This window comes from Cannabis sativa, chromosome 3, assembly GCF_029168945.1.
Source record: "Cannabis sativa cultivar Pink pepper isolate KNU-18-1 chromosome 3, ASM2916894v1, whole genome shotgun sequence".
Classification (NCBI taxonomy): domain Eukaryota; kingdom Viridiplantae; phylum Streptophyta; class Magnoliopsida; order Rosales; family Cannabaceae; genus Cannabis; species Cannabis sativa.
In genome coordinates this window covers 49,076,222-49,087,066 of record NC_083603.1, presented here as the reverse complement: position 1 = coordinate 49,087,066, position 10,845 = coordinate 49,076,222, and the positions used below count along the sequence as shown (strand labels likewise).

Sequence of the window (10,845 nt, the reverse complement as noted above, 5' to 3'; positions counted from 1 at the left end):
AAGAACAGTGTTAGATAGTACTGAATATCAACATTAAAGATATTGTTTTATAGGCCTACATGCATAGTTCATGCATATAATGAATCTAGATAAAGTAGATATATAATTAAAACAATATTAGTATATATAACACCGTTGATAGAGTCTAAAATTATTGAAAGAGATAATAATAATGAATCATGAAATACTTATTAACAAAAAAATTAAACATCATGATAATATTGATATTGACACGTAGGAGGGTGCTAGGCACCAGTAGTGCCCTTTAGCATTTCTCTTAAACAAACTCAACCAAGATGAAATGCCAAGGGTTTTAATTACTTCTTCATGTGCTATACACAGTTACAATAAATGCAATATTATCCATTGGAATCCCAATATGGAGGAATAATATATCCTTGACATTATCCTTCTCCAACTAGCTAGATTCCTTAAACCAAATAATAATAATAATAATTACATTTTTGCTTGTTCCATGAAAGAAATAAAAATAATTGTGTTAAGTATTTTATTTTTTATTCCATATTATCCCTAAATATGTTCCTAAATTTTTTGTGTCACATCTATATTTGACCAACTTCATAATCAAGCTTAGAAGAAGCCAAGTAAACTTCAAGATTATGACTTTTCGTCCACATAAACCTACAATCCCACCATAAAAATACAAAAAGTTATTAATTTTCTTTTACCTAATAATCAATATGAACAAATTACACACGAAGTCAATAATCAAAATTTCGAAGGGTAAAACCGTCAAGAATAATGAATCACCACTCCACGTCTTCCACGTGGCAATTTTTGGCTGAGACGGTGGGAGAGAAGTCGCCTTCTCCATTTTTCCCATCTGACATTCCTAATCTTAAAACAAAAAGAAAAAAAAATGAATTTATTTTACTTTTAATAATTCCCAAAAATATTGCTACAATATTTCCCAATTTGCCCCTACCATTTGTTTAATATTTCCTTTTCCTCTCGTCTTCTCCATTTCTAGCTAATAATGCTATACACCCACCAAAAAATGGCTGTTTTTTCAAGATATTTATAGTATATATATATATACACTAATCTTTTGAATGTCACCACGAGAATAAACCCCCTTGGACTTTTCTTTTCATAGTTCATTGAAAAGGTATGCCTTCCCACTTCCTCTTATTTTATATTTTATTTTATAAAATTATTGTTTCAGGTGAAAAGCTTTGTTATCTTTCCGTTTTTGTCATCGTGTTATGCTTTTGAATCAATTTGAGAGGTCAAATGCCTGTTCTGTTCAACTGTTTATCGTAATTTGATGGTTATGTATATGGGTTTTTGTTTATAATTCATCCTACGGATTTTTCGTAGCTGGTTTGTTTCAATCTGTGATGTATTGAAATATCGATACCTATTTGTTTCTTTTTTGGTTTAACTTGGTTGCAGAGATCTTACTGGAGAACTTTTAGTTGATTGGGTTTCGTTTTAATTTCCTGTTTATATTTTTGGTTTTCCAATTATTAATTATTGATGGGTTTCAGCTTAAATTAAAAGTTCGTTGGCTGCTGAAAATTTTGTTCACAAGCAAAATGATAAAGATTAAATTTTGATGTTGTTACTGCTTTTGGTTTTCTGTTTTATGTGCTTTTGTGGTGGCTTTAATGCTGAAGGTTGATTTATATCGTTGCTATTGTTTTGAAGTTTCATATATTATAACATGTTGCTATTTTTAGTTATCAACTGTTTGATTCTTATGTATACTTCCGATTCAAACATTGGTGCAGCTAAATCATTCGATCTTTTCTATATTCTGGGTGCATAAGATGCCTGGAATAGTTATGGAGGGAATGAGTGAAGGTGGGGTGCTGAATTCTATGAATGGAAGTTCTACACCTCCAAAGGAAAACCCAGCTGTAGATAAGTCCCAAAAGAGTGATTTGAGTCCACATAGTCCTCAGAACATGGGTTCCAATCTCCAAGGTGATGAGGTTATTGACACCTCAATTGAGCAGCTATATGAAAATGTTTGTGACATGCAGAGTTCTGATCAATCACCATCAAGACGTAGCTTTGGATCTGATGGTGAAGAGTCTAGGATCGATTCGGAGTTGCGTCATCTTGTTGGAGGAGAGATGAGGGAAGTGGAGATACTTGAAGAAGAAATTCATGGGAAGCCCACAGATGATTCTCGTAGTGATTCAGGTTCGAAAAAGGAAAGCTCGTCTGCAGGTAAAAAAGCAGAAAAGGCTGAGAAGACTCAACCTGCAAGTGCGAAATCTGTATCTTCAGGGAAATCAAAGAAAGCTTCTGCTGTGCAGTTGGAATCTGAAACATCACCAAAATCAAGTTCTAAGGGCAAGACATCTCCTGAGAAGCCTCCACTCGATAAGAAAGGTGATAAGAATCCGCGGAAACAAAATTCGGGAGGGAAGAAGGTGAGAAGTTTGGGGTCAAAGTTGCAGAATGGAATGGATGATCCAACTGATTTAGGCTTAGAAAATCCAGATCTGGGCCCATTTTTACTTAAGCAAGCAAGGCATTTGGTTTCCTCTGGAGAGAATTTACATAAGGCTCTTGATTTTGCTCTTCGAGCTGCAAAGTCATTTGAAAAGTGTGCAAATGGAAAGCCCAGTTTGGAACTAGTCATGTGTTTACATGTTACTGCAGCAATATACTGTAGCTTAGGCCAGTACAATGAGTCGATTCCTGTTCTTGAGCGCTCCATTGAGATTCTATCGGTTGAGGAGGGCCAAGAGCATGCCCTTGCTAAATTTGCTGGTCAAATGCAGTTGGGAGATACTTATGCTATGCTGGGCATGCTTGAGAATTCACTGATGTGCTACTCAAAGGGACTGGAAATACAGAAACAAATGTTGGGAGAAACAGACCCAAGAGTTGGTGAGACCTGTAGGTATCTGGCTGAAGCTCATGTTCAAGCATTGCAGTTTGATGAAGCTGAAAAGCTTTGCCAGATGGCTCTTAACATTCATAGAGAAAATGGTGCCCCTGCTTCTCCTGAAGAAGCTGCAGATAGAAGGTTGATGGGTCTTATATATGAAACAAAGGGAGATCATGAAGCAGCCCTGGAGCATCTTGTTTTAGCCAGCATGGCAATGGCAGCAAATGATCAAGAAGTAGAGGTGGCGTCTGTTGACTGCAGCATCGGAGACACATACTTATCTTTGTCTCGGTATGATGAGGCTATTTTCGCCTATCAGAAAGCGCTAACAGTGTTCAAGACCACTAAAGGAGAGAACCATCCATCTGTTGGTTCAGTCTTTGTTCGGCTAGCTGATTTATACAACAGGACAGGGAAAATAAGAGAATCAAAATCGTACTGTGAGAATGCCCTTCGAATTTATGAAAAGCCAATGATTGGGATCCCTGCAGAGGAAATAGCAAGTGGTTTGTCAGATATATCTACCATCTACGAATCAATGGATGAGCTTGAGCAAGCACTGAAATTGCTAGAGAAGGCATTGAAGATATACAATGATGCTCCTGGTCAGCAGAGCACAATAGCTGGAATCGAAGCCCAGATGGGAGTCTTGCACTACATGTTGGGAAACTATTCAGAATCTTACAACTCTTTCAAGAGCGCAATATCAAAACTCCGTGCAAGTGGAGACAAGAAATCTGCTTTCTTTGGAATTGCTCTTAACCAAATGGGACTTGCTTGTGTACAGCGCTATGCTATCAACGAGGCTCTGGAGCTATTTGAGGAAGCCAGGAGTGTTTTGGAACAAGAATGTGGACCATATCACCCTGACACACTCGGGGTATATAGCAATCTTGCTGGAACTTATGATGCAGTTGGGAGGTATGCCTACTCTTTATCTAAATTCGTCCATTACTGCATCATCATATTCATACATGCTAGTTTGATATAATTTAGCTGTACATGCACACAAAGCTACTTGTTAACCATATATTACTTGGCCATTTAACTTGAACATAACGACGGTCGAAAGAAACACAGAGTCAGAAATGAGATTCAAATGTGGAAATGAAAATGTTCAAAGTCATTGATTCATTTTTGTTTCGGTTTGCTGCTTTCTTATTTCTTACTTAGGTTGGATGACGCAATTGAAATCTTGGAGCATGTTGTTAGCATGAGGGAAGAGAAACTGGGAACAGCAAATCCTGACGTGGACGATGAGAAAAGAAGGTTAGCGGAGTTACTGAAAGAAGCAGGCCGAGTTCGAAGCAGAAAAGGCAGATCTCTAGAGAACCTTCTTGATACAAACTCACATGGGGTAAAAGATAATGGCGTTCATGTGTGATATATAAGATCTTCATGAACAAATGTTTTTGTATTATATTAACATATTCAAGGACCAAAGAAGATAACCAAAAAGAAAAAACAAGCAAAGATAACACGACCCAAAAGAATGAAGAAACAGTTTATGCTCATCATTCATGTTATGGAGGATGGAAACAAAATAACCCAAGATGAAGCTGGGTTTTGTCCGTACAATTATTTATACTAGATACAAAATCATTTTGTTAGGTCATCAAGTGATTGTACTAAACTTGGTTACCTTTTATTTTCCCACTATCATTTTGTATTTTTTGACTGTTGAAGAATCATAGATTTGTTGATACTGTTTATCAATTTGAAGATTGTTTTGTATTTATATCAAACCATATTTGTTGAAATATCAATTTGTTTCATTGCATTGGTTTGACATTATTATATATATGACAACTATGTTATCATATTTTGAATGAATATTTATGAAACTTAAAAGTAGTGGTGGTGACCATGTTACATACCAATAATTGAATAATAATAATTATAAAGATTGTAGGTTTTGTTGGTCAGTTGTTGTCCTAGTCTGTACAAGATTTTCTCTGATTTTAATTATTTATATTCTCACTCTGTCAACCTTCTGACTTCTAAGAAATTAATGGTGGAGGGATTTAGAAAACTATGTTGGAGACATATTAAAATCCCAACAAATGACAAAACCTCCAACAACCATACTCGTACTCATCTTTCTTCCTATATTCTCGGAAAAAACTGATTCTGAATCTTGTTTGTCCTTTAGATTCATCTAAAGTAGAACAGTGCACCATGTTTGGTAAAGGAATTTTCGGAAAGAAGGGGATTTTTCCTAGAGAATTTTGTTAAGGTGATGGTTGGTAATTTGATTAATGCTATCTGTGATTGAAATCTATGAAAAAGAAAAAAAAATGTACGTATTTTGTTCTACATTATTTATGTGTAAGTGATTTGTAAAATTTGTATTACACTCATAGTTATTAAGTCTTAATTCTATGATAGAATTTTTGTATTTGGATCATTATTATATGTACTGTTAACAACCTATTTACTAGTGATATCACTTAGTCATATTTTTTGTTGTATTAGTTGTTAATTCTTTCTGTTATTGTTGTCAGTTTTAACAACTTTCTGTTAAGTGTTTTGGTTGTAATATTTTGACTATAAATAAAGGCTTTGCTACCCTGTTTGGGGTAATGCTTTTCAGATTCATTTGATGCCTTTGTTCTTGCTTTTAGCTTCTATGTTTTCTCTGGTTTTACCTTTTACATGGTATCATCGTTCTTGACTAGCGTCCATGGAATCTTCCACTTCTGATCATCTGGCCACAGTGGCCCCTGCTACTCTCGCTGCTCCTCTTCATTCTCAGGTTCAATGGAACCCATTTGCTAACTCTCTTTCGTCTTCTCTCACAGTAAAACTTGATCGACTCAATTACTTGTCCTGGAAATCGCAAATTGTTTCCACTGTAATCGGCCATGACCTTGACCAGCTCTTGTTCTCCGATGTTACTCCGCCTACAAATCTGGTTACCGGTGCTCTCAATCCTGAGTATCTCCAATGGAAAAAGAAAGACCAGCTTCTCCTTTCTTGGCTCCGGTCATCTATGTCCGAACCGATTCTTGCTTCAGTCGCTACATTCACTACATCGTTCTCCGTTTGGAGAGCTCTTGAACAAAGGTTCTCGAGCCAAACCAAGGCTTGTTTGCTGCAACTTAAAGGTTCTTTCTCTCAGCTTCAGAAAGGGAACCAATCCATCGCTGAATATGTGGAAAAGGCTCAATCCACAGCTGATGCTCTGGCCATAGCAGGATCCCCAGTCACCACTCAAGATGTCTAGGGCCAGAGTTTGATTCAGTTGTGTCTGGAATCACTTCGCGGAGTGATATTCTGTCTTTTGAGGAGGTTCAGGCCCTGCTGCTTTCCCATGAAACCCGGTTGGAACATCACAGCTCTATGACAGATTTGTCTCTAAGAATGCAAGCCAATTTGAGTGTTAATCCATCAAGAACTGGGGCACATCAAGGGCCTATTGGAGGGCACCACAATAGTTCAAATCGTGGTCCTGGTAGATCATTTGGGCGTGGTGCTGGATCAAGATTATTGTGCCAAGTTTGTCTTCGGTTTGGACACACAACTGCTGTGTGTCATTACCACTTTGACAAGAACTTTGTCACCCCCAAATATGGTAGTTCTTCTTCTTCTTCTCAAGCTTTTCTAACTGGAATTGATTGTCCTTATGATCCTCAGGCATTAACAACTACCATGCTACCTGATCTTGGTGACGTTGATCTCTGGTATGTGGACACCGGAGCTACGAATCATGTCAGTTGTGGCACTACCACCTTGGACTCGGCTACACCCTACCACGACACAGAGACCTTGGTTGTTGGTAATGGTAAGAAATTACTCATTTCCCATATTGGTCAGTCCACTATTCCTTCCTCAATCAATTCTTCTCCTTTGCACTTGCACAATATTTTACATGTGCCCTCTATTAAGAAAAACCTTGTTAGTGTTTCCCAACTCACTAATGATAATGATGTCTATCTTGAGTTCCACAAATCTTGTTGTTTTGTCAAGGACAAGCAAACAGGGACAGTGCTTCTTAAAGGCAAAGAAAAAGATGGTTTATACCAGCTTGGGGATGCCTCCAGTCCAGCTATACAGTGTCACCTTACTACTACTTCTAGGGAAAACAATTCTTGTTGTAATTGTGTTTGTCATTGTCATTCTAGTGTAATATTTGAATCTTGTAATGTTTAAGAAATGAATAAAAACACTTTTGACTTCTCTGTTTCACCACAAGCCTTTTCTGTTTTCAAGTTTAATGATATTAATTTTTTGGCACTCTAAACTTGGTCACCCAGCAAAGAATACTTTAGTCAAACTCTTACCACACATTCCCTATACTGGCTCATTAAAGGCATTACAATTTTGTACTGCTTGCCATCAAGGAAAAAGTCATAAGCTTCCTTTGTCTATATCACATGACCGAGCCACACAACCTTTAGCACTAATTCACACGGATTTATGGGACCCCTCTCATATTATGTCTAAAGATGGATTTAAATACTATGTCCATTTTCTTAATGATTACAGTAGGTATTGCTGGATTTTCCCTTTAACACAAAAAAACCAAGCTTTTGATGTGTTTATCAAATTTAAGAGCCTTGTAGAAAAACAATTTAACTTGCCTATAAAAAGTGTTCAAGCCGATTGGGGAGATGAATATAGACCTTTTGCTCGCTTCTTAGCCGATCAAGGGATACATTTTCAACATCCATGTCCAAGGACAAGTGAACAAAATGGCCATACTGAGCACAAACACAGGAATATTATAGAAACGGGTCTCACTTTATTAGCTCATGTTGGTCTTAGTATGGAGTATTGGTGGTATGCAATGGCTTGTGCAGTGTTCACTATTAACAGACTTCTCACTGCTGTGATTGGAAACATTAGTCCCTATGAATGTTTGTTTGGAAAAAAACCAGATTATACTATCTTAAAATCCTTTGGTTGCAGCTGTTATCCACACTTGAGACCCTATAACACTCATAAAATTGAGTTGAGATCTCAGGAATGTCTGTTTTTGGGGTACTCCTCTCACCACAAAGGCTACTTGTGTGAACATCCTAGTGGACGTGTCTATGTTTCACGACATGTCACTTTCAATGAAGGACACTATCCTGCTTTATCCAGCAACTCCCCACAAAACCAAGTACATAATCAATATTCATCTCCTTATTTCAGCTTTCAAACAAATAATACTCCTTCAAGTACTGACTTTGGTTTTGTGAACACTCATTCTATGAATAATGGTGCGACTACCGAGACAAATGACATGTCAATTCCCACTATTTACCCCACACAAGTGACCATACCTTCTGCCACCCCTTCCACTTTAAACATAGACACCCGTACCCATTCCCCACCTATCATACCATCACATACAAATCCTAGATCAACTACAACTATAGACATAGCTGCTACCAACATTGACACTATACCTCCACCTATTCTATCACAAAAGACAAACACCATTCCCACTACCAACATAGACACATTAACCACAACACCCCGTACCATCACATTAGATAGTGGACCACCAACTACAAATGACTCACGTATCCCACCTCATGACACAAATACCATTCCCTTACCCGTATCATTGAATGCCACTGCTCCCTCATCTCCCATTCCCACAAATGAGCATATAACCGAACCACTTTCTCCTCCTAATGTCCATCCCACAATAGCTCCTTCTACTGCCCCTGCTATAAGAACACACAATATGCAGACTAGATCCTTAAGTGGGATAAGGAAACCAAAAGCTTATAGTGCTACCAAATTCCCTCTACCTAAGTCTCTCATTCCCTCTGAACCCAAGAGTACAGCTGCTGCCCTTAAAAATCCCAGGTGGTTTAATGCTATGAATCAAGAGTTTGATGCTCTAAAGAAGGCATGCACTTGGACTTTGGTTCCATATTCTCCTCACATGACTATCATTGGAAATAAATGGATACACAGAATCAAGCTAAATGCAGATGGTTCTCTTGATAGACTAAAATCCAGACTTGTGGCTAAAGGATATCTACAAACACCAGGCATAGATTATGAGGAAACTTTCTCTCTTGTAGTAAAACCAGCATCTATAAGAATCATTCTCACTTTAGCTGTGTCTCTTAATTGGATTGTGAAACAACTGGATGTCTCTAATGCTTTTCTTAATAGAGAGCTCCATGAAAATGTGTTTATGAGCCAACCAGAAGGCTTTGTTGACTCTACAAAACCATCTCATCTATGTCAACTACACAAAGCTCTTTATGGCTTAAAGCAGGCTCCTCGTGCTTGGAATCAAACATTAAAAGACAAGCTTCTGGAATGGGAATTCACTGCATCAAAGTCTGATACCTCAATGTTCATATATGGGTCGGGTAACACACTAATCATACTCCTTGTGTATGTTGATGATTTTTTAATAACTGGACCAAATACTTCTCTCATCTCTCAGCTTATTTTCGATCTCAACAAATTCTTTTCTCTAAAGGATTTAGGTCCAGTTCATTACTTTCTTGGCATAGAGATACATCGTGATTTGTCTGGTATGTATCTTTCACAAACCAAATACATAATCGATTTGCTTGTTCGACTTAACATGGAAGGTGCAAAACCATGTCCTAATCCCACAAGCTCATCGGTCAAGCTATCACTTGCTGAAGGAGAGCCGTTTCAAGATACAACTCTCTATAGAAGCACTTTGGATGCTTTACAGTATCTCACCCTCACAAGACCTGATGTTGCTTTCATTAATAACAAGCCGAGTCAATTCATTCATGCACCTACCAACATTCATTGGGAAGCCTGCAAACGGCTCATGAGATATCTCAAAGGCACCATTCATCTCGGGTTACATCTTACACCAGCTTCTACTTTAAGTTTAGAAGGCTATTCAGATGCGGACTGGGCATCCTGTGTAGATGATAGACGAAGTGCAGGGGGCTATGTCATGTTTTTTTGGTGGAAATTTGGTGTCTTGGTCTGCTAAAAAGCAGCAAGTTGTGGCTCGGTCCAGTAGTGAAAGTGAATTCAGAGCCTTAGCTAATGCGGCTGCTGAAATCAAATGGCTGGTCTCTCTTCTGTCTGAGCTTCATATCAACTCTCATCATTGTCCAATATTGTGGGTAGACAATCAAAGTGCAGCAGCCATTGCTGCTAACCCGGTGTTTCATGCTCGGCCAAAACATATTGAAATTGATCTACACTTTGTGAGGGATCTCGTAGTAACTAAGAAATTGTCCATTCGGTATGTCCCAGCTGTAGACCAAGTTGTTGATGCCTTAACCAAGCCTCTCTCAACCGATAGATATCACTATCTTAGGTCCAAACTCAAGATGTTAGACACTCCTTTTCGTTTGAGGGGGGATGTTAATAACCTAATTACTAGTGATATCACTTAGTCATATTTTCTGTTGTATTATTTGTTAATTTTTTCTGTTATTGCTGTCAGTTTTAACAACTTTCTATTAAGTGTCTTGGTTGTAATATTTTGACTATAAATAAAGGCTTTTGTTGCCCTGTTTAGGGTAATGCTTTTAAGATTCATTTGATGCCTTTGTTCTTGCTTTTAGCTTCTATGTTTTCTCTGGTTTTACCTTCTACATGTATAAATTTTAGTATTTAGATCATTATTATATGTTTGATTGATATCTCTATATACATAATTTTTTTTTTATGTAAATATACTTATGTTTTTGTTCACTGGTTTGTACCGTTTTAAACTTGTATTTTAATTATTATGTTTTCACTCGTTATATTAAAAAGTTAAAATTTTAAATTTGTGTTTTGTCAAAAAATTAATAATAGGTATAAATATAGCGTAAATGTTATTTTGGACCCTGTATTTTGCAAAAGTTATTAATTGGATCTTTTGTTTTTTGTTAAATGATAATGGATCATGTATTTTCTAAAATGGTACAAATAGGACCCTGGATTGATTTTTTTATCAAAATAAAATTTAATTATAATCCGATCTAAAAGTGCTATGAAAAAACTGTTTACATTTTTTGTATTTGTTCATATTAGGAATT

At 37.1% G+C, this 10,845-nt stretch overlaps 1 protein-coding gene across 2 annotated transcripts; it reads left to right on the top strand.

The window, feature by feature from the left end:
* The first annotated feature begins 866 nt into the window (after positions 1–866).
* LOC115711656 (protein KINESIN LIGHT CHAIN-RELATED 3) lies at positions 867–4,649 on the top strand. 2 transcript variants are annotated; one of them, XM_030640028.2, is made up of 3 exons: positions 867–1,129; positions 1,755–3,790; positions 4,043–4,649. In XM_030640028.2, exons 2-3 carry the CDS (start codon positions 1,794–1,796, stop codon positions 4,251–4,253), a joined length of 2,208 nt encoding a protein of 735 aa, XP_030495888.1. In that variant the 5' UTR covers positions 867–1,129; positions 1,755–1,793; the 3' UTR covers positions 4,254–4,649. The 2 variants fall into 2 exon arrangements, with proteins under 2 accessions (XP_030495888.1, XP_060968000.1); XM_061112017.1 differs by lacking the exon at positions 867–1,129 and adding an exon at positions 1,157–1,249.
* The last annotated feature ends 6,196 nt before the right edge of the window (positions 4,650–10,845 follow it).